General features: G+C 39.2%; 1 protein-coding gene across 1 annotated transcript in view; it reads right to left on the bottom strand.

Annotated features, from left to right (window-relative positions):
* Nucleotides 1–20,750, bottom strand: part of LOC309669157 (sodium channel protein type 5 subunit alpha-like) — a gene marked incomplete at both ends in the record, with an annotated part of 45,172 nt that extends 24,422 nt beyond the window's left edge. The window contains 11 exons of the mRNA XM_082479761.1: nucleotides 800–902; nucleotides 6,635–6,826; nucleotides 8,712–8,906; nucleotides 10,244–10,388; nucleotides 11,017–11,083; nucleotides 11,728–11,934; nucleotides 14,004–14,095; nucleotides 15,614–15,742; nucleotides 16,849–16,937; nucleotides 18,936–19,055; nucleotides 20,478–20,750. Of these exons, the coding sequence (XP_082335887.1) occupies nucleotides 800–902; nucleotides 6,635–6,826; nucleotides 8,712–8,906; nucleotides 10,244–10,388; nucleotides 11,017–11,083; nucleotides 11,728–11,934; nucleotides 14,004–14,095; nucleotides 15,614–15,742; nucleotides 16,849–16,937; nucleotides 18,936–19,055; nucleotides 20,478–20,750 (1,612 nt within the window). The remainder of the gene's footprint in view (nucleotides 1–799; nucleotides 903–6,634; nucleotides 6,827–8,711; nucleotides 8,907–10,243; nucleotides 10,389–11,016; nucleotides 11,084–11,727; nucleotides 11,935–14,003; nucleotides 14,096–15,613; nucleotides 15,743–16,848; nucleotides 16,938–18,935; nucleotides 19,056–20,477) is intronic.
* Between the last annotated feature and the right edge of the window lie 3,352 nt (nucleotides 20,751–24,102).

Here is a 24,102-nt window from a genome sequence, read left to right as displayed (position 1 = left end):
AATATAGCCCAGGACACCGTTAGCCATTGCTGCTGCAAGGGAGTGTCACTGGCTCACGCTCAGCTCACTGCCCACGAGGACCCACAGGGCCTTTCCTGCAGAGCTGCTTCCCAGCCCGCCCGCTCCCAGCCTCTACTGCTGCAAGAGGTTCTTGCAGATATGCAGAATTTGACATTTGTTCTGGTTGAAGTTTCATAAGGTTCCTGCTGGCCCATTCCTCCGACCCGTCTAAATCCCTCTAGATGGCAGCCCTTGCCTCGAGCCTATCGAGTGGTTCCCCCCTCCACCCCCAGTTTGATGTCATCTGCAAAACTTAAGAGCAAGACCTCTGTTGCCTCCTCCAGGCCACTTAGGACAAAACGCGTCCTAGGATACACCCTGTGGTACTCGACTTGTTGCCCGCATCCAGGTAGAATACAACCTGCTCACCAGATACTTGAAGCCCAAACATCCAACCATGTTTTTGTCCAGCTGGTTGTCCGCTCATGCAGACCCTAACAGTCGGGTGAAAAAACACTGTGGAAGACAGTGTTGAAAGCCTTGCTAAAGTCGAGGTAAAAACCATCCACAAACACAGTCATTTTATTGTACAGATCAGGCATGATTTACCCTTGGAAACTGCAAGTTACAGCTGCAGTCACCTGAGATACGAGAATATTTGTTTTACTGAAATTTACCTTTGATTGCTGCATAATTTCCCCTAGTGACTTTTAAAATAACGCTGACTGTTGGTGACATTTTGATCTCTTCGGTACAGTTACACAATCACCATCGGAAAAAACATTAAAGAACGACTTACGCAAATTATCTGTAATAACAGTGGCTGCACTCATTAACCTCTGTCTTCGAAAAGGATCGTTAATAGAGTCCACGGACAATTCATAGGACAGCAGTATCTGCCTCTTTGGTTAGAAAGACAACAGAAGATAAGAAAACAAGGGAATATGAATAAAAGGCAATATAAAAATTATGTCCAGCTTAAGATAAATATGCCTTTTTATGTACATATCATAATGAACCCTTACCTTGCTGAAAGACTGTAAAACAAAACAACACAACAATACCATGTGTTTGCCTTTGAGGGCAAAGGACATTTCATCAAAACCAGTAATATTGTTTTCTTCTGAAAATATTTAACAATGCCCTTATATAAGAAGCATAGAATCATTAACAGGGGACCAAAGGAAAAAAGTCATTCCATCTTTCCGGCGACTGATAAAAAGAACATAGAAAAAGAACACTGATGATCTGTTTGAATAAATTATCGGTGATTTAACTATGAATTATTGATTATTAATAAATAATAATTCTTTATTAACATCAAGAGTAGTTATTCAGTGAATCAAAATTATTAGTTTTCCTAGTCCTACTAAGCCTATCAAGAGCTGTACTAATATTGAACTGCCTAAAACTAGGAATGGGACTACTTTTGTTTTCATTAGAAGTTACAGAATCCTAAAATCAGTGTTCCTGATGTACGCTGACATCAGACAGGCCAACACCTGTATCTTATGGGACACACTGAATTAATACCAAAGATCCAGTTCATGACACATTAATACCGCGCGCACACACTTTTTAAAGACCAAGTAGACAACTGTAAAACACGGGCTGCAAAGAACAGGTGAGACTCAAAGAGGTAAAGGAAAATAGAAAGAAGATTCCAGCATCAGGGAGGACATAATTAGAACTACCAGATGACAGGGAGCTACTGACTCACCACATCATAACGCACAGTACCTTAGTGTTGCCTTTCAGCCCAACTCCGTTTGTTTAATTTTCTCTTTGTGGAGAGGTTATACAAGTAACCATATGTCATAAAATTACGTCAAACTTTTAGGATAATATGATTTTCATGAACATATTCTATAAAACTTATTCAGGGCATGCAACTGATATCCTTGGCCTCAGGGGTTTAATAATAATTATTTCTTTTTGTCTCTTTGGTATTTTAATGACTGGAAAAGCTAAGCAAAACTTAGCTGATGGAACTGTCATAGAACAGACACAGAAAATTAATTTAATACAGTGCTAAAATGTTCATTTTTCTATCTGTATTTTTTTAGAGTCTAAATTACTCAATTAGACTATTCTAATCACAATCCAGTTACCAGTGCAACTTGTCCTTTCATTCCTTTCTGTAATGTTTGGTGTCACAGAGGAGAGAAACCTAGAAAAATCCGTGTGCCTGACTAGTCCTCAGTCGTCTTGTTGAAATTCACGTCTGTTCAGAAGCATTCAGAGTTAGTGTTTTTAGAAAGGTTAAGAGCATTCATCAACACTGAACTGGTTACTGCTGCTCATCTATCTTTAGCTGAAATAAATAATTGGTGATGAGAAGTCCTCTGACTCCACTCTCATGAGACCACATCTGGAATATTGTGTCCAGCTGCAGAGCCTTCAGCACAGGAAGGACATGGACCTGTTGGAGTGAGTCCAGAGGAGGGCCACAAAGATGATCAGAGCACCTCTGCTATGAGGAGAGGCTGAGAGAGTAGGGGTTGTTCAGCCTGGAGAAGAGAAGACTCCAGGGAGACCTTATGGCAGCTTTCCAGTATCTGAAGGGTGCCTATAAGAAAGCTGGAGGGGGACCTTTTACAAGGGCATGTAGTGATAGGACGAGGTGTAATGGCTACACACTGGAAGAGGGGAGATTTACACTAGATATTAAGAAGAAATTTTTTCGCTATGAGGGTGTTGAGGCCCTGTAACAAATTGCTCAGGGAATTTGTGGAGACCCCATCCCTGGAGGTGTTCAAGGCCAGGCTGGATGGGGCTTTGAGCAACCTGGTCTAGTGGGAGGTGTCCCTGCCTATGGCAGGGGGGTTGGAACTATATGATTTTTAAGGTCCCTTCCAACCTAAACCATTCTATGATTCTTTGAAATTGGGATTTAAAATAGGGATACACACTAAGAGAAATAGTTCAAGTTTTTATAGAACTGATTATGTCCCGCCAAAAAGTTTCTACACAATATGCTTTTTTCTCTTAGCATCTTGAGTCTCTTTTTGTGATTAAAGTAGATCAAGTAGGTTGCCTGAAGAGTCCCCAGTTGCAGCAGAGCTAGTACTAACAGTAGTTGCCATAACATGAAACAAACTGCCATGTTTTGTGCAGATTCTATTTATTTGACTAATGGTAGAACTCTACATTGGAACAGCTCACACTGCTTGGATCGTGGTCTAGGCCTTCCTTTTTTTCTATTTTTTCTTAAATATGAAATACCAACATTTGTAGGACAAAGTGAGAACTGTGATGTAGAGGAGTGAGAGGAAGTGAGTGTACGGGTGGACTACACATCTTGGAGAACCTTCATGATTGATAAATAGCTTCTGCTGTCAAATGATCATCTGTAAGTATGTGTAATACAGCATAAGACTACAGCCAGGATCTCACACAGTCAAAATTACCTGGAGCTGCGTCTTGGGATTCTTCATGCAGATAGTGTAGAAGCATCTCTTAGCAAGCACAGCAATGTAGTTTAAACTCTGTGGAATACACTCCTGAAAAGTGGCTTCCACTTAACATTTCTTATACAAGCTTCTAATGCAACCTATTATCTGTTTCCAAAAGTTCCTATATGGAGATATTCATAACTTTGCCATTCTCTGCACGTATAGATGGGAAGGGACCTTGGGAAGGGTCTGAAAATGTTATTTCTGAAATGTAAAAATACAGATTGCTTTTGGCATCTAACCTGTGCAGATTTTGCAGCTTTGGAGAATTAAGGTCTAGGAACTAAACCAAATTTATCTCCTGGCTCGGTGATCTCCTGCAACACAGTCAAATACTTAGAAGAAAAAATTACATAGGGATAATCAGCCATAAGAGGTGATTTTTATGCTTACAGAAGATATGACACCTGTTATGGAAAGCCTTTTTTTTCCTCAATAGGCATAATAATACACCAACATGGACTGTGATAGTGTTCCGTTTAAGTACAGCAGAACCAAATTGGGTCACAAAATGGTATAATATTCTTAACATGGCAGGGGAAACATTAATGACACTCCATAAGAAGCAAATACTATACTAAAGGAGATGCCAGATAGCAGTTGCTGCCAAGTGGATGATTTTGACTCCTTCAGATCAGATACATAATTTAATATAGCTAGGATTATGGAATTTAGAAGAAATTTTGACCACGCTGACTGCCAGAAAGAAAACCTAATCCATTTTAGCTAGGATGACATGTCTGATAAAAAATCCCCTACAAGGACACTTTTCAAAAGGAAGGAAGTTGGGCCATTACTCCCTTAGCTCTGCTACTGGAAAATTTCCATTTTTTATGAGATGGGTGGGAACAATTCTAATGTTCTCCCAGAAGAAAGAGAGAATCTGCCATGAGATGGAACAGACTATCATAGAGGGGTCATAGAAAATATGTTGGGAGACAGAAGGGTGAGGGATAATATCAAAATGAACAGTCTATGTTTTGGTGATGATTTCCAGCTCTCCACATCTAGAGACCCTGTTCAGTCATGGTAAATGATCACCAAAGAAATGGAAGGAAGAAACACATCTGAGAGGGTGAATGAAGACTGGCTTGAAATTCCAGCCTGCTTTATCAAAGGTGTGGCTGGGAACCAGCATTTCAGTCCAGGTGTTATTTGGACACAAAGATCTACTTTTGGACACAAAGATCTGTTTTTCCAGTGGACCCTGTCTGGTCTGAGTCATAAGCCTGTACTGGAGAATGGCTATTGCTGAATCAGTATAAGCTGGTAAAAGCTTTCTTTTTAGATATTGTTGAAAATAACTCAGTAATATGGATAATTGCCTGAGAATTATTTCAGAAGATTCAGCTCAAGATTAAAATACCTAAATATAGGCACCTAAATGTGGATGTCTACATAGAGCCAGAAATAAACTAAAGTTGGTAAGGTCCTCTGGAAGCCCTCCCACTCCGTCGCTCAAAGCAGGGCAAACTTCAACTGTAGGGCCTTTTCCAGCTATGTTTTGAATACCTGCAAAAAGTAAGATCCAAAATTTTCTCCGGATGACCTGTTCTAACTTTTATCCTCTGTCACAGTGATTCCCCCCTCCCCGCCCCTTAATAGCTCATTGGAATTTCCCTTGTTGCAACTTGTTCCCCTTGACTTTCCATTGTGCAATTGTAAGCCGATCTTGGCTCCTTCCTCTTTATACACCCCCATTAGATATTAGTAGACAGCAGTAATCAGATTCTTCCCTTTCCCTTTTCTCCTTCAGGCTGAACAGATTCAACCTCTCCACCCCTCCTCACACATCATGTGCTACAGTCCCTTAATCATCTTGGAGGCCTTCACTGGCTTGGTGTGATATCTCAAAGTAAACCTTCCACTACAGAGCTCAAAAACTTGACATAATACCCCAGGAGCAGTCACACGTGCACTCCTCATGCCAAGTGAAGATACACACATGGACTAAGCATTGAATAGGTAATAAATCTATACTTTACATGGATGATAGTAAGGACTGTCCGTGAGATAAATGGTATTTGCCAGTGTCAAAGGTACTGTGAAAAAAACCCCAAGATTAAGCAAAGTAAGAATTACAAGTCTTAATAGCAGTTTCTCAATGGATTTAGAAAGGAGTGATGAGCAGAGGGATCTTTTCCAAAGCCAGAAGTCACTGCTGCAATCAAGATGTGAAATAGCATGTGTGGGATTCAGCCTAATATTCAGACATCTGCATTTAATTTGTCCATGTGCACAATGCATCTAAAATCCCATTATGATCGACACATATTTTTATTAGAAGTTTGATTGACTTATAAGTGTCTAATGCCATTTGAGGTGGTCTATTGAGAAATTTGGTATCTGAGACATCCACAGTCTCAGACTAATGAGACACGACACATAATGTCTGTACCCTTCTGTAGAGTAGGTGGAGGCCCGGTAAGACACTCTAGAAATCCTCTCATGTCACTGGTATCAATTTGTGACCCCAAAAATTAAATCTCCATCCAACTCTGGGAATTTAGAACCTAAATCACATGTAAACGCCTGCAAATAAAAATCTGGAGCAAAATCAAGTTGCCTAAATCTAGGAATTTAGTAACATTTGAGATTCCTTAATGTATTTGAGATATCCGCTCAGTGCTAGAAGATGTGCCACAAACACCAAAGATATCCAGGATAGTCAACCTGTCCAAGAACATCAAAAATGGCACTAGATGCTTACAGTTAAGACAAGTGAATCACAGCCCTAACATTAGAAGTCTTCATACTGAACTGAATCCAAGCCTAAATATTTAAGCCAGAGAAGTAGCTGTGTACAAAAAAGAGAACGGTTAGGTCATTAGGAAAATTCTAAAACTTACAGGATTTTATATGTTCGTTTATGCATCACAACAGAGAGATGCTGACAGATCTTACCACAGTTGTAAGCACAAAGGGCTATAATGTGTCATAGGTATGCTACTGATGGCCACTTTGAACTTTCCTTTCAAGTCCTTATAGTGCTGTCTCCGTCTGGTCCCAATCTAACTTTCAGATTGCTTTAAAAAACAGGTTAATCCAATGCATGCAAAAAGCCAGGGGGAGGGAGGGGAAGAGGGAAAAAAATTACAAATAAAGAAATCTTTTCTGCTCATCAAATTGTCATGTCATGTGCAAGTCACATGACCATATCTTCTATTTCAAATACTTACAAGCTTTTTGTGGCAGTGACCAGGCTGTGAATTAAATATATGCTCCTCTTTGCCATGATCACCTAAAATTAAGTTTTGTCTTAAAATAGGTGTTTCTGTCTTCATCTCTTTTTCTTTTGAATTTTCCAAGTCAGCAACTGGCATTTCAGATCTGACATGTAAGGCCTTATTACCCTCTCCAGCAGCCAACATCTGTAAAAGAAACAGCAAAAAGTCAGTCTATTAATAAAAGGCAAATACAGGCTCAGCGGGGAATGGCTGGAGAGTAGCCCTGAGGAGAAGGAGCTGGGGGTGCTGATTGACGAGAAGCTCAACATGAGCCAGCAATGTGCGATCGCAGCCCAGAAGGCCAACCGTATCCTGGGCTGCATCAGAAGTATGTCCAGCAGGTCAAAGGAGGGGATTCTGCCCCTCTGCTCCACTCTCGTGAGACCCCACCTGGAGTACCGCATCCAGCTCTGGAGTCCCCAACATAAGAAGGACATGGACCTGCTGGAGTGTGTCCAGAGGAGAGCCACGAGGATGATCTGAGGGCTGGAGCACCTCTCCTATGAGGAGAGGCTGAAAGAGTTGGGGCTGTTCAGCCTGGAGAAGAGAAGGCTCTGGGGAGATCTTATTTCGGCCTTCCAGTCCCTAAAGGGGGCCTACAGGAGAGCTGGGGAAGGACTTTTTACTAGAGCATGTAGTGATAGGCCAAGGGGGAATGGCTTTAAACTGGAAGAGGGCAGGTTCAGATTGAACATTAGGAAGAAATTTGTCACTGTGAGGGTGGTGAGGCACTGGCCCAGGTTGCCCAGAGAGGTTGTTGAGGCCCCATCCCTGGAGGTGTTCAAGGCCAGGCTGGACGTGGCCTTGGGCAACCTGGTCTAGCGGGAGGTTGGAACTCGATGATCTTCAAGGTCCTTTCCAACCTAAACCATTCTGTGATTCTATGACTAGGATCATATACAGTTTAATTATTATGCTATCCGAATACTTTGCACTAACAATACTTACCTTTCAAATATTAAACTATTATCAAAAGACAGGAGTACAAAATGCCATTCACAATACTGAAAGATAAAGCAGAGTTACTTATCAGCTACCGTAATTCAAGTTTGCCCTTGCCACTTTAGATATTGTATTTTGTATCTGAATTACAGAATAATATGGTGTATCTTTTTACTCTCTTTTTCTTGCTTTGGAAAGGACTTTGAGCCCAAAGACAACAGAAGACTAAGGGCTCAAACTAAATCCTAAAATGTTAAACCTTTCCTAACTAGTAATCCTGTTGAAAGAAAAATATAAGGAAGAAAAGCCTAAGTAAAGCTTTGCAAGCTGGAATTTCAGACAGAGAAACATTACAGGCCTGTCAACAGCTGTAGAGGAGGAATTTGGTAAACCAGTAGTGCCTGTCATTTAACGATGAAATTGGATAGTTGCTACAGAATATTCGTATGTCCTTTTACAAGTCTGTCTTTTCTGATTGTTAGCACTGAAATCAGAGGTATCTTTTATAAAAAGTTAGAAGGTAAATATGCCTTACAATAATTTTCAATCTATCTTGTTGCCTCAGCTCAGAGCTTCACTTCACATAAAGACAACAAAGTGATCCCTGGTCCCCCACAAGCGAAGGAATGAATGAATCTAGGCACTACTGTAGAAATCTGATGTGTGTCTATTAGCCCTCCAAACCAACAGAAAGAAAGTAATATAGTCTCTGGATTTCTTTCTACGTTAATATGGAACCAATGGCATTAGCCTGGCCAAAGACTATTCCTGCTATTGTCAACTGGTAGACCTTCTGCAAGCAATCACTCAAAAAGAGGCATGATGCCCCTTAAATAGCTGAGCACAGTGGCTCTCAGCAAGCTTGAATTTTTAATCAATCCCAAAATCTATCAGCATCAGAACTTCCAATCACAGGGAAGTGTAGAAATGACAACTACTCTTCTGGATGCAAATTTATCCACTCATACTTGAAGTGTGAGAAAGTATTGTAAGAAGCACAGCTTAACTAAAAACCTTATTCCTCTAATTCACAGACAGAAGAAAACAAAAGGAACCACATATGTATTGTATATAGCAATTTACAAACCTTTTCTTTCTCTAGAATTTGTTGGGCATTCTGAAGTAATTTTTCCTTCGCCGCTGTTTCAGCAAGAGTAGCCCTATTTTGCTCTTCATATGCCATAGTTACTACAGCCAAGATCAGATTGAAGAGGTAAAATGAGCATAAAAAGATGACCCCCATAAAAAATAAAATGTAGTTCTTTCCAGATGTGCGGATAGTCTGTGAAGAAAAGGTAAAGGTTGTAATAAATTCTTAACAAAATAACATTTACAACAGATTTTCAAACTGACTTTAAACAATTTATTTTCCTATATGATACAAAAGGTCAACATACTGCACTGTTTTCTTTAAATAACAGTAGGATCTACCTTTGGTCTAAATTACGCAGAAGGTCTAGAAATACATCTAGTCAGGAGGTCAGGAGTTCCCCTGGCCTTCAAGTAAATAAATTTCAGCTCTTAAAAACTTCCCTGTGATCACACAATGTTTCCTTTTTATGTAACAGACCGTCAAACATTCATAATGATGCCATGCACTGCAGAGAAGAATTAACAAAATCCATTCTTAAAACTAAATTAAATATCTCCCAGCAAATTGGGCAAATGATCATCAGAGTTTAGGTTATGAGAAGACACCTCTTCAGCTGTAAAGAGGTGACTACAGAAGAAATTAATAAAACTCAGTAATAAGGATGAAAGCTAGGATTATCTAAACAATCATGAAAGATGCTATAATTAGTGAATCAGGGGCAATATTTAGACTGATTGGGTTTTTTTAATGGAAGCAGAGGAGAAGGCTCAAAATCAAGCTCTGAGACATTAAAAACTAAAAACCATGTGACATCCAAATGGCAAAAAGAGGATGTATCCATTTAAAAAAAAAATCTCAGTTAATAAAGGTTGCTGGAAAAAAGTTAAAGTGGACCATAAAAAGGCTATAGAACAAGGGTGAGGATAATCCCCTTCTGGCAAAGGCACTGCATAGATGTAAGGGATGCAGAGAGTTCTCTACATGCAATTTTTGTATCATTTTTGTAAAAAAAAAAAGAAAACCAACAGAATTTAAAAGTTACGTTCAATTCTCTGAATCAAAACATAATGGCTCAAATTTTTATAGTACCAGTTGTCAAAAATTTTCTGAAATGTAAGCGCATATGTTGAGCCAAAAGCTTTGGTGAGGAGTCAGGACTTAAAAGGAAGAGAAATACAGTGTGTAACAAGTCCTTATATCCCCTGCAGCAGCAGTGAGCTCACTGGCCGGATCTACTGTATACCCCAGTCCTTTGGCAGGTACATATTAACATTTAACTACTAATCACTGACTCAGGTGCGTTCTCCAACAAGAGGATAAGCATTCACAGCAGGATTGCTCCCATCCCATGCCACTCGCATAAGGTGTTACAACTTGGTGACTTGAAGCTACTTCCTTAATATTGGCGTTGATTTTAAAAGAAATCTGCCATCAGTAATGTTAAAACAGGTGCAGATTTTTCTAGTGGACATAAAGCTCCAAACCGCGTGTCTAAAGTCATTCTAGCAGGTAACTGAAGTACCTACTTGTCTGTAGAGACGCTCCCAGTAATCCTGTGTCATCAGACGGAATAAAGAAAGGAAGGCCCAGCCAAAATGATCAAAACTTGTATAACCAAAGTCAGGATTCTTCCCAGCCTTCTTGCAGGTATAGTTTTCTGGGCACTCTTTGCTAACCACAAAAGAAATGTTAGATAATACTTACTTGCAGTACTCGATTGTACCTGAAAGCATCCAGTACACAACATCAAATATAGATTTGTTCAGTTTATCTGTAAATCTGTTTCATTATTCCCTGATATAATTCTGCCAGAAGGGCTGATTTATATCAGACTATCCTAGAAAGCCATTTGTCTGGTCAAAAAAACTGTACAGAAACTCTGCTTCTGTCTAGTTTCTGACTTGACAGAAACTCTCCACTGATGTAGGACACATGCAAACAAATACATAGAGAAAGGAAAAAAATTGAAATATTTTTACTTTTAAATAATTCCCCAAGATGGGGAAAGTTTATTAATATCTCATAACTCTACTGATCTGTTCCCCTTCTCCTTTATATCATTCTACATTACCATTATATTACCAGTGGTTAGCAACAAAGCACAAGTATTAATGCTTGCATCCTAGTATTTCAATTCATTCTTTTTCTGATGTGAAATATCTGGTTTCTAATGTAATAGCGCACACACACATATTCCACCCTCCTGAAAAATCATAACCATTCCTTTAGGCCAAAAATAAAACCACAGTACATCTGGAGGAAAAAATAAGAAAGTACTAAAACTGTTTTGTTCACTTACTTAGGTTCTGAACTGAACCCACAAAGCAGTATTTCAGAAGATTTATTCATTCTGTAGCAGATATTTACTAAAAAAAAAAATAAAAATCAAGGAATCATAAAATCAGAAATTGTCAGTTCCTACAGCACTCTGACAGTAAACTATACACTACTGCACATTAAAAAACACCCCGATGGACCAAATCTCTGTGAAAGACTCCTTTCACAACAAAAGGCATATAGAGCTGTTTCTCAGAAGATCTGTCCCTATGGCTTTTTTTTTTTTTTAAAAAAAAAAAAAAAAAGTACTAACTGCACAACTCAAAATGTAAGATTTTACTTAAATTAAATTATTACTCCAGTAAAAGTAAGAATCTTTGCAAGAAGTATTCAAAATCCCTGAACAACGTGTCTTAAGCAATGTAAAAAATAGTTCTCTGTGCAGAACCCCTAAAATTAGGACTCCTGTGCAATATGCATACGTAAAGAAGAAAATGCTTATAGAAAACTCAGTTCCTTCTATCCCACAGACTGCTAATGTTACTCCAAATCCCAGATTCACTAATCTCATATTCAGTTGTCCCAGAGACTTCACATAACTACTTGTGCAAATGGAATGACATAACTCCTTGTGAGAAATACAGGCAACTATATTTTAACATCTCTGTGAAAAAACAAGACATACATAGGAGGATATACAGGTTATGTAAAGGGAGAAAAGAATAAAATTTACCTTCATCGTCTGGTGAATATATCTTTGCGTCCTTACATAACATGTCATTGAATTCAGTATTATTGAGGACACATTTGGCTGTTAAATTGCCCATAAAGAGCTGTAGGCCTATTAGAGCAAATACACTCAAGCAAAAAACAGTCAAGATCAACACATCAGTAAGTTTCTTAACAGACTCAATAAGGGAATTTACGATGACTTTCAGACCTAGAAAAATAAGATTCAATAATACGCAAAATGAGAAGAGGAATGCGGTAGTGTTCCCATATAGCAATATACAACTGTTGCAAGTACGTAAAAAAACAATCAGTGTAAATGGTTTTATAACTTCAGAGCATTAAATGAGGTAAAATAAAGCATAGGAGTGAGTAAAGTATTTTTACTTAATTTTCCTAATCATAACTTATTTAGCTTTTACTTCCTTCTAACACAAATTTTGCTAACTTGAAAATCCTAAATTAAGATGCATCTAAGCAAACTCTTACAAACTAATGACAGATTTCTGTGCTTGATTAACATTAAACAAGTACTTCACATTCTGCCAATTACACATTACAAAACAGCATAGCTTCTGCTGACCTCAAGGAATTCTGTCTTAGAAGATAATGCCTTACAGACGTCACCAGTTTAAAAGCAAAAGAACCTTTATGACACTGGGAAGGGAACATATATATATGTTGAGGACCACCCAGCAGGAAAGCAGCTTGGCAGGAAAGAACCTGGGGGTTCTGGTGGACTTGAAGATGAACATAAGCCAGTAACGCTCCCTTGTGACAAAGGAGGCAAAGCACGGCCAGCAGCTCGAGGGAGGTGATCATTCCCCTCTCCTCAGCACTGGTGAGCCCACACCTGGAACACTGGCTCCAGTTCTCGGCTCCCCAGTACAAGAGACACATGGACATACTGGAGAGAGCCCAGCAAAGGGCCACAAAGATCATAAAGGGGCTGGAGCACCTCTCCCATGAAGAAAAGGCTGAGAGAGCTGGGACTGTTGGAGAAGAGAAGGTTTGGAGGGGGCAGCTCATCAATGTATATAAATACCTGAAGGGAGAGTGCGAAAAAGGGAGAGCCAGGCTCTTTTCAGTGGTGCCCAGTGGCAGGACAAGAGGCCATGGGCACCAACTGAAACACAGGAGGTTCCCTCTGAACATCAAGAAACACTTTTCTACTGTGAGGGTGACCGAGCACCGGCACAGGTTGCCCCGGGAGGTTGTGGAGTCTCCATCCTTGGAGATACTCAAAAGCCGTCTGGAAACGGTCCTGGGCAACCAGGTCTCAGTGGCCCTGCTTGAGCAGGGGGGTTGGACCAGATGACCTCCAGAGGTCCCTTCCAACCTCAGCCATTCTGCGATTCTGTGCAAATAGGTTGTATATAAACTGAAGACCAATATTCTGGCAGAATAACTGAATTTGCAATATGACATAGGCAGAGAGTGACATCCAGGATTTTTCTACAAGTCTTTCAATAATAAAAAAGTAAAATTACATTTAATCTCTGTTTTCCATGATGAATATGAAAGGAAAAATATTGACGAGTAGTTTTGACATCAAAAATTAAACACTTCCTATGTTTAATTCCTGTTATAGTTCCATAGCAAAATGAAAAATATATTTGTAATTACATAGAAATGGTAAACTTTACATATATTATGACAATGGGATTTATAGATTTTCAAATTAATTTTTGCAGGTAGTTTCTGAAATCCATAGTTTGGTATGCTAATTAGCAGCACAACTCACAAAAATATTGAATATATGGACAGCATACGCAAAATACTGTTGAAGGAATCGTGATCAATCCAGATAGTGGCTGTGATCAGTAAACAAACGAAACTCTGAAATATTGTGAAGTCACCGTTGCGGGAAATAAACCATAGAAGATTGAACTAATCAAGTAGAATGTGAAACCAGAAATATGGTGGTATATCCATATTATGTTAAGACAACGTATTGAACAGGCTGGTGAGGAACGACAAAAGGAAAAAGACAAAGGCACTGGGCTAAGTAAAAGTGATCATTAGTGATGGGACAGAAAAAGCAGGAAATACAAAAATTTGCCTGCATCAAAACAATTTTGAGGAAAGATGTTAAAAAACTTTCTGTTAGGATGAGGCTGAGAGTTACTACAGACTGCAAAATAGTCACACCTTGGGATTAACCACCACATTAACCACCACAAAAAGTGACCAGAAAAGCGATTACCAGAACAGGAGAGGAATTATAAATAGCATACTGCTGAAGCAGAGAGAAAATTAGTAAGACATGTTGTTCCTTACCTGGTATTACTGAAATAGCTTTCAAAGTCCTCAGTACTCTGAAGGTTCGAAGAGCTGAAACCCTGCCCATACTTCTACACAAAGAAATATACCTATAAAATTAAACCACCATATAACTGAATGACAGAGGTCTAGATTTCAGAGCATATGCATATTGAGCACACAGTAATGAGTAAGTTACAGAAAATAAATAGGTCAGATACGTCCTAAGGTAAACGTCTAAAGTTAGGAATCTAAGTCCATTTCCAGGTATTGATATAAAATTATGTGACTTTTGAATAGTGCCTCTGAAAAGAAACAGTAAGTTTTTACTTAGTGTGGATTTGGATGGTTAACTTTTGAAGTGGTTATCCATCAAAATGTTAAATATAAAACCTTCAGTGTCATAACCACACCCTGTGATACTGAGGCTAACCTGATTTAGACCACATGAAAATATATGTCCGCCTAGCTAGTTGGTTTTGATATGAATTGACCCCAGCAGTGATCCATCTGGCCTATTACCCTGTCTTCAAGAATGACCCACAACAGGTGCTCACAGGGAAGTTTAGAATGAAGGCAGCAATGCTTCTCAGATTTACTTCTTCCAGCAAATTTATAGCTCAGGGACTTCCTGAACAAGACATAGTATCTTTGTGTTAAAAATAACCCTTAATGTGTTTTCATCCAGGATTTTGTCCAGAAGCCTTCTGAATGCAACCAAGTTTTTTGCATCGACAACCTCCTATGGGAATATGCCAACGAAGTGTGAAAAACTACTCCCTTCTTTTTTATTCTGCCATCTGACAACTTCATTTGGTGTCTTTAGCTCTCATCGTAAGAGAAAATGAAAATTATTTATTCATTTTTTGGCTTTGTATTTTTTTCATGAGAGTTCTACTCTATTTAGTTTCTTATCATGGGGAACTCAAGATACACATCTTCTCTGTATCTTTTTTAATTCTGTCATCTTTTGAAATGTATATAGTCCCTGAAGAAAAACACAGGCCACACAGTGAAATAACCGTGTTCTGCTTTTTCCTTTATTTCTTACCCATAATGTCCTCATTTTCTATTTCCTTCTCTGACCATGATTGCACACAGGAGTGGTGTTTTCACAAGACTGTCTATTGTAACTACAACATTGTCTTCCCAACAAGGGAAAGCTATTTTGGAGCCCATAACTGTGTATGTAAAGCTAGGTCTGGTTTTCCTTGAGCATCACTGTACATTCTTGGGATTTCATCGGCTATTTATCTCCATGTCATTCAACACCTTGTGACCCACTTTGGATCCTTCTCAAATTAGTTTCATCTGTTCCAGAGTGAAACAAAAACAACATCAAGAGGCATGGTTGGTTCCGGTTGTCTATGCAATCACCTCTTAAAAAAAATATAAGTACATACTAAATTGAGATCAATCAAACAATTCTAAGATGAGCTTTGCATTTAGGTCTTGCTTTACAGTCTATGACTATTTTTCTTTTTGCAGATATGCAAAGGGTGGTTCAACCACAGTAGCTCTTAAGCAGGTAGGATGCTAACCACTCTAAAGAACTTCAGCAATATCAAATAGCATTTTATCTGCATGTTTGCTCCTTGAGTGTAAACGAACGACTGAGTTTTACTTACGTTATGACAATAACGACAAGATCCAAGCAGTTCCATGGATCTCGAAGAAAGGTAAATTCATTCCAAACAAATCCTCTTGCCAACACCTTTATCAATATTTCACCAGTATATATGCCAGTGAAAAGACCTCTGAGAAGGAAAGTGTATATTAAAGTTATAGAAATAAAAATATTAATGAAAGTGAGACACATTCAGGCATATTTCTACCTTTTCTATTATTTAGTCACTGGATGGAGATGAAGGTAGAAAATGTGAAGTAAAATAGGACAGATTACATTACTTTCAGGAGCCTCATGGGTATAAGAAAATGTCTTCCTGAATTTTAGTAAGATTTCCATGTAGATCTGTAATCACAAATGTTCACATAAGCATACGAAACTATTTGTGGATGAAGGACAGCTCACATTTCCTTGCGAAAAATTTTTAAGGCTGCTTATGTTCTAAAGCAGGCTGGAAAATTTCAAAGCCTCAACATTTTGGCAGAACAACAACAGCAAAGACTCATTTTAGCCTGTAAAGTTTGCACATCTTATACATTTATTCTGACAAATACTCTATAACTGAAAGAAACCCCACATAAAATTAAGATATCATTATCAACGTGCTCATCCCAAAATAAGAGGAATTAAAATTATAGAACTTTTAAGGCCCCAGGCACATTTTCAAGATTTAATTCCAGAACACTACCTAAGTTACGATGGACACGGCACAATTACAAAAGGTAACAAGACATTATAAACAGGCAGCTTCCTGATGTGAACAACTGAACCAGGGGTGTCTCCAGGAAACAGCAAGAGAGAATGGAATGAATATTTACCCTTTTATCCTTTTTGCATGAGCCGTCCATAATAGACATTCAGGTTATTGCTTTAGAATGAGAGATATTAAGGCAGAATTCTGCTGCACAGTCTCTCTAAAAAGCTTAATCCTTAAAAAGAAAAATGGGGGAACCTTCTATGTTACACCAGATGGCAAAATTAGCCAATATAGAGAAAAGGGCATATGGTGTAAGCCTCTAAGAAAAGGCACTGAAGCTCCACAGAAGACTGTGTGATATAATAATAATAACCCACAACACTATTCCAGCCAAACCAGCACAATCCTAAATCATCCTCAGAGGTCTGTCTGAGAAATTTCAAGCCGCAGAATTAGATCACCACATTATTTAAATTTTTGAGTCCAGCACGTTAGTATCCTTGGAAAACGAGTGAACAAATGGTCACTGCGATACTTACTCAGTCCAGTTTAGTGCATCTGGAAGCTTATTTACAGCCATGGAAGCACAATTGAGTATCACAGTACACGTTATAAAGCCAACAAATAATGTGAATAGTAAGTTAAGGAAAAAGTACTATATTATAAAACAATGAAGTTGCTGATTTACACACACACACAAAAAACCCCATACAGATATTCAAATAATTACTTTGGGTTTGAATACATTCAGGGCTTTTCATGTGTTTTCCAAAGAAAATGATGTCAGATAAAACTTCTGCTCAGCATGGTAACCTTCACGACTTAAAAATAACAATGAACTATCTGCAAGTGGAGATAATTTTGGAAGACAGGACATTAGAGAGACATAATATGTTTGACAGAAGACATGAGGTACATAAAAAAAAAAAAGAAAAAACTCTGAATCCTCTGCTGTCTACTCTTATTTGAAACTTTAGAAACCTCCATTTCTTCCCAGCAGGAGCATGGAATAAAGAAAAATGGGCCACAACCCCATAATAACTAGAGTTTTCAAGTCTAGGAAAGCCAGATGAAAAAGCTTAATTAGCAATAATCAGTGTTCTTTGAAACTGGGAGTCCACGTGTACATTCTTACAAGAGACACCTATGCTCTGTCACAAGTTCAGAAAACTTTCTCATCTTATGTGGCAGGTGATGAACACACACATAAGAAAAAAAACATCCTTTCAGGAAAGTTCACTTGTCACCTAATAGAAGTGCGGTTTTAATTAAAAGAAACATTGGCCTTAAATTTAGGATTGATTTGAAACTGAACAGCAAATTTAGTAGTTTCTAATAGCATGAATACACATTCGAAGCCAGCGATAAGTTCCCATAAAAGAACCTATTTCTGCAAATCAATAATTCCAAATGAAAACAGATGTTTGGCAGAAAGAGCAGATACTCAGCCTATTGTTTTGCACCTGCTGTCCTTCATATTTTTACATTCTTCAAACTACATTTACATTTTTGCAAAAATATAAAAAGATGGGCGCTTTTCAGAACTTTCTAAACTTGAGCACGAAATACATTTCTTAGGGTAACACCAGACTTTCAGCAAAGCATTGCTGTAAATCATATCCTTCATGTTTTAATAACTAGGGAGTCACTGGTTTGTGTTTTGTTGTTGTTTCTTTTTATAATTTAAGCTTGTCACCACAGTAGAGATTTTGAAAAAGTTCTGGAAAATGGCTAAAATATCATACAGTAGCCTCTAAATGTTGTTTCATAACAGTATCTGCAAATCTGACTTTAAACATGAGGTTTTGACATTTTTACTTGTACAAACAGCATGTAAATATCTTAGCAGTTGTAAAACAAGAATCAATATAATTTTTTTAAAATCTCTATCACAGCCACATGAGCTTACAATTACATTAATATGATCAGAGGGACAGAATGAGAGTAAATAGAATCATAGGTTGTGGCCAGTAGGTCGAGGGAGGTCATTCTCCCCCTCTACTCTGCACTGGTGAGGCCACAACTGGAATACTGTGTCCAGTTTTGGGCTCCCCAGTTCAAGAGGGACAGGGAACTGCTGGAGCGAGTCCAGCGAAGGGCAACTAAGATGATTAAGGGCTTGGAGCATCTGCCTTATGAGGAAAGGCTGAGAGCGCTGGGACTCTTTAGCCTGGAGAAGAGAAGGCTGAGGGGAGACCTTATTATGGCGTACAAGTATCTAAAGGGTGGGTTGAAGGAGGATGGAGCCAGGCTCTTTTCAGTGGTTCCCAGTGACAGGACGAGGGGCAATGGGCACAAGTTAGAACACAGGAAGTTCCGTTCAAATACACGGAAGGACTTCCTTACGGTGAGGGTGACAGAGCACTGGCACAGGCTGCCCAGGGAGGTTGTGGAGTCCCCTTCCCTGGAGATTTAAGACCCGCCTGGATGCAGTCCTGAGTAATGTGCTCTGGGCAATCCTGCTTTGGCAGGGGAGTTGGACTAGATGATCTCTAGAGGTCCCTTCCAACTCTGAAAATTCCGTGATTCCGTGGAAAGACATTTAAGATCATCAAATCCAACTGTTTAACAGTTAAATGGTACAGTATACTTTAAAACTGAAATAAGGGAAACCAATAAAAGGATATGAATGAGTCAGAATTTTAATCGCTGCTCTTCTGACTGGATTAAAAGGACCAACTATACACAAGGCAGGCGTGGCGGTAAATCGGAAAATAGTCCTCCTTTTATTTATCACCATAAAAGTCTATAAAAAAAAGATTCACCGTATATGAAATATTTTAATGAAACAAAATTTTCTCCAAAAATTAAATGTTTAGGTTTTCAAATCTGCATTTAGAATTATATCAAACTGCAATAATGAATAAAGCTTCCCTGTATTCTTGAAAGAAAGAAACCAGCTATATAAATGTTCATTATTGCCTGTGAGGAAGAAGTAGTGATGGGAATGAATTTGAAGAGCAAGTGATCATATTTACTTGGACAAGGTAATTAAGGGATACTATTTTGGAACTGCAACAATGGTGTTAATCGTACTCAAAAGTACCTTTCTCTTGGATAGTTTTATGGGCTACAGAAGTTCATTTACAAAATACATATATTGTGTAGGACTGCAGGAATCCAGTCCAGCCAAAGCAAAAATTTGAATTTTGAAATATCTCTAAATAATCAAGTAACATTGTAAATTCACTCTAAGCTACCTTAAGGTCTATGCAGCTCAGTACTTTTGCCACATGAATTAAAACCAAAATCTCTTAAATCAAAAACACGGTTCACTTTCATCTAAATTTCTTCAACTGAATCAGTCTCAGTTTTTCTTCATCAAGGATATCACCTCAATTACTCTGAGAAATAAAAATCTCTGGGAGAACAAAGCTTTCTATACGTTCTCTGATTAAATTATTATATTCCAGTGATTTGTTGGTATACATAAAAGACAGCAACATAGGACTGGATCGAACCTTCTGCTCTTCAGGTCAAGACAACACTTCCACAATAGTAAGCAATCATACAATAGGCATTTCATTTAGAAGGGGTTCCCAGAGCATCTACTTTACACACTCCTATAGGCAACAACACAAAACGCTTTGCAATAGCACAGAGTATATGCAATATAAATATGGTACAATAAACAAAGCTGATGAGACATAAAATAACAGAAAATTAATTTACTCTAATGAAAATATATGTTTTTGCTACACAGAGCACTGGAAATATCTCAATTATGTTTCCCCTAATTTGTATATTTGTAATTCAGCAAAAACATCTGCAGTGAGTCGGCAGCTGTGAGTCAGCAATTCCAGCGTGATCTACTGTTTGGACAGGCACTGTTCCTACAAGAGTGAGTTCAGCCCCACAGACATCACGGAAAACTGCTCTGGAAAACGAAGCATCAGTTATCCCAGAACTTATTTCCTACCAAGATGCATCTATCAAATGTATCATCTTTTCATAATTAATTCTGATTGCTGACTGGAACTTAAAATACCTTTTCATTACAAATGTGGAGCAGACTTTAGCACTCCTGCCCTAAAAAAACGCTAGTAATGTTAGAAGATCTGTCTACAGAACAATAAAAAACCAGCATCTCCTGAATAGAGGCTTTACTATCTCTTAAGAGTTCAGCAGACAAAATTAAATAAAAAAAAAATTTTTTTAAGGTTTTAACCTTGTGATCACTGTAGTATGGATCAATATCTTCCAGGGGTTCCCCAATGAGATCCACAGGAACATCCCCATACAGAGATGGCAGCTTTTTGCAGGCTTTCAGATCAAGCTGTGGAGCAAGTCTATCTTCTCCAACTGCTTGGTCTTTATTCTCCTGGTTAACTTCGGCTTGCTGCTTTTTTTTCTGAGCAATTCTTTCCTCAATTGCTGCCAAGGACTCAGGGGTGAAACGTCGAAAGCTGTTAGTTTCTGATGGCCAAAACAAGGGATCCATTTTTCCTTCTATACGTTTGTTTCCAGTGCTAGAAGTAACTTAAAAGAGAAAGCTATTGACAATTAGGGGAAAAAAAAACAACAACAACAACAAAAAAAGAAATAATCACAACTTAAAGATAAATTAGATGAATTATTTCTTCCTTCTGTGAAACCCCATATGAATATTGTATGCATCCTGGGCTGCATCAAAAGAAGAGTGACCAGAAGGTCATGGGAGGCGATTCTGCCCCTCTACTCTGCCCTGGTGAGACCCCCACCTGGAGTACTGCATCCAGCTCTGGAGCCTTCAGCAGTGGAAAGACATTGGAGTGAGTCCAGAGGAGACCCACAAAGATCATCAGAGGGCTGGAGCACCTCTGCTATGAAGACAGGTTGTTCAGCCTGGAGAAGAGAAGTCTCTGGGGAGATCTTTTTGTGGCCTTCCAGTGCCTAAAGGGGAGCTGGGGAGAGACTCTTCATCAGGGAGTGGAATGATAGGACGAGGCGTAACAGTTTTAAACTGGAAGAGGGTAGATTTAGATTTAGATATTAAGAAGAAATTCTTTACTGGCAGGGTGGTGAGACACTGGCCCAGTTTGCCCAGAGAAGCTGCGGATGCCCCATCCCTGGAGGTGCTCAAGGCCAGGTTGGATGGGGCTTTGAGGAACCTGATCTAGCGGGAGATGCCCCTGCCTATAGCAGGGGGGTGGAACTGGATGATATTTAAGGTCCCTTCCAACCTAAACCATTCTATGATTCTATGAAAATGGAATGGAACGGAACAGAATGGAATGGAACGGAACATTCCCTTCAGTTGGAAGGAACCTACAATGATCACCTAGTCCAACTGCCTGACCAATTCAGGGCGGACCAAAAGTTAAAGCGTGTTATTAAGGGGACTGTCCAAATGTCTCTTAAACACTGACAGGCTGGGGGCGTCAACCACCTCTCCAGGAAGCCTGTTCCAGTGTTTGACCACCCTCTCGGTATAGAAATGCTTCCCAATGTCCACTCTAAACCCCCTTGGTGCATCTTTGAACCATTGCCAGGTGTCCTACCACTGAATCCCTGGGAGAAGAGCCCAGCACCTTCCTCTCCACGTCCCCTCCTCAGGAAGCTGCAGAGAGCAATCAGGTCCCCCCTCGGCCTCCTTTTCTCCAAATGAGACAAGCCCAAAGTCCTCAGCTGCTCCTCACAAGACATTCTTCCCAGCCCTGTCACCAGCTTTGTTGCCCTCCTCAGGACATGTTCAAGGACCTTCACATCCTTCTTAAATTGTGAGGCCCAGAACTGCACACAGCACCTCAGCTGAGGCCACACCAAGGCTGAATACAGCGGGATAATCACCTCTCTTGACCGGCTGGTCATGAGGTGTTTGATGCACCCCGGGATATAAAGAAAAACCAAATAGAAGCACATTCATTTAGAGTAAAGGGTAATGTAAAACAAAATCGATAAAGATCAACAACTGATTGTGGATCTACCCTGTATAATTCCAGTTGCAGGAGACACTTTTTTCCTTTGCCTTTCCAGCTAGGAAGTGACAGAATCAAATCTCTATCAGAACTCTGACAATCACCTAATTGTTTCTCTCTGTAGCAGCTTACAGTATCAGCAGCCTTGGACATTAATTACTGTATCTCTGTACTTCTTATAAACAGAAGTTAGTTCCATATCTACCACCCCTGCTGCTTACATGGGATCACAAAACAGTCTAACGGGAAAGGACCCTGAGCCTCATCAGATCCATCACCTCCTCAAAGCAAGGCCAACAATAACTTCGGCTCAAGGCTTTGTCCAGTTGACTTTCGAGTACATCCAAGGAGATATTTATGGCTTGTAGTGAAAACAACACAAGAAATGGCAGGTTTTACCTTACCTTACTGGTCTTGAGTTTTGCTCTCCTCTGATTCTGCTGATTTGTCATGTTTGTGCTTTGCTCTTCCTCTTCTTCAGACTCTTAACTCTTTCCCTCGTGCCATTTAGTTATGGCTGAAAAGCTCTGCTCATGAGGGCTTTCTCTAATTTTGTTGAGTAGTAAACCGAGAGCGTGGCCGCAACTAAGACTTTACCATATATGGTTTGATGGAAGAATATTTGCATTGACATTAAATAACAAAACGTATGACAAACTTTTAGAAACCAAGATGCAGTGTCTGGGAAACGTCTGAGTTTCAAATATACCTCCAGATTTCCTGAATTTTTATAAGACATCTATTGAAATTAATTTACCTTGACATGAGTTATCACAAGCGTACAAAAGGTATGGTGCATCACACTGCAAAGTGTACCATGCTGCTTGATACTATTTCACTCACTGCTGACAATGAGTCCCACGTACTTTCTCACCAAGACTCGGTAATGAAGAATCATTTAGTACATGGTTTTCAAAAAAGTACAGTAACACCAGGGATAGAACTGGGATAATGTGCTTAATTCTGCATGTGACCACCCCTGTTCTGTGGGCTTAGAAGAGCCAGGGACCTGCACCTCATCCACACAAACCTCACTAGGAGGTGATTTGATCACTGGTTAACCCTCATAAAGCTCCGCACCCACTGACTGTTATGCAGAATTTAAACAATCTAAAGACACCATAAAGGACTACTACAAACCAAATAATTAAGTAAATCTGGTATTGACCTTCTCACAACTGCATGTCAATAGGAGGATAGTTTCTCCTAGAATTTTGCAGGTGCCTTAATGCTTTGTGGCTCTGCACCAGAGCATCTGCTGTTTCTGGAGATCTTGGTTATGTGTATTTCTTTAATAACTACTCTTTCCCACACACCAGAGGAAAGAAATTTAATTACTGTTAACTACTTGGATTTTGATCCAAGTCATTGACTTGTTTATTCATGCTGACAGGTATAGGTCAATTCTGCCTCCCATACCAGACTGGGAAAAAGCAAATTCACCTTCTCGCATATACACAACTACTGCAATTCTTCTGAGGATTAGCAGAATACCTTCAAGAATTTATTTTCGATAATTCTGCACGAGCTTAAATCACTGGCAAAGAGGAAAGGCGTCAAGGTAAAGAGAAGCACTGAAGTGACTCAAGGCAAATCACTGTTCAGTAATCAGTTACTAGTGACTTCTTGTCTGAATTTACCACTTTACTTGAAGACAACAGCAATTTACATGACTGCAGTTCTCATCCACAAAAGATGAAGAAAATTTTGACCCATTAGAGGACGACTTTTGTGACTTATGTCAAAACCAATTGCTCCCATCTAATAAACGCTTTTGGTCACCAACGAGTCCTTAAAACACTGCATTTTTGATTGCCCAAAGTCCAGCTTTGCTACTTCAGTTTTGTGAGCTCACATGTGGACCATGATAGAGAATCAATACACTCTTGTACATAC

The sequence above is a fragment of the Vanellus vanellus genome (genome assembly GCF_965231255.1).
Source record: "Vanellus vanellus genome assembly, chromosome: 2".
Lineage (NCBI taxonomy): Eukaryota > Metazoa > Chordata > Aves > Charadriiformes > Charadriidae > Vanellus > Vanellus vanellus.
Note: the sequence above shows the minus strand (reverse complement) of the source record. Positions and strands in the feature narration are given on the sequence as shown.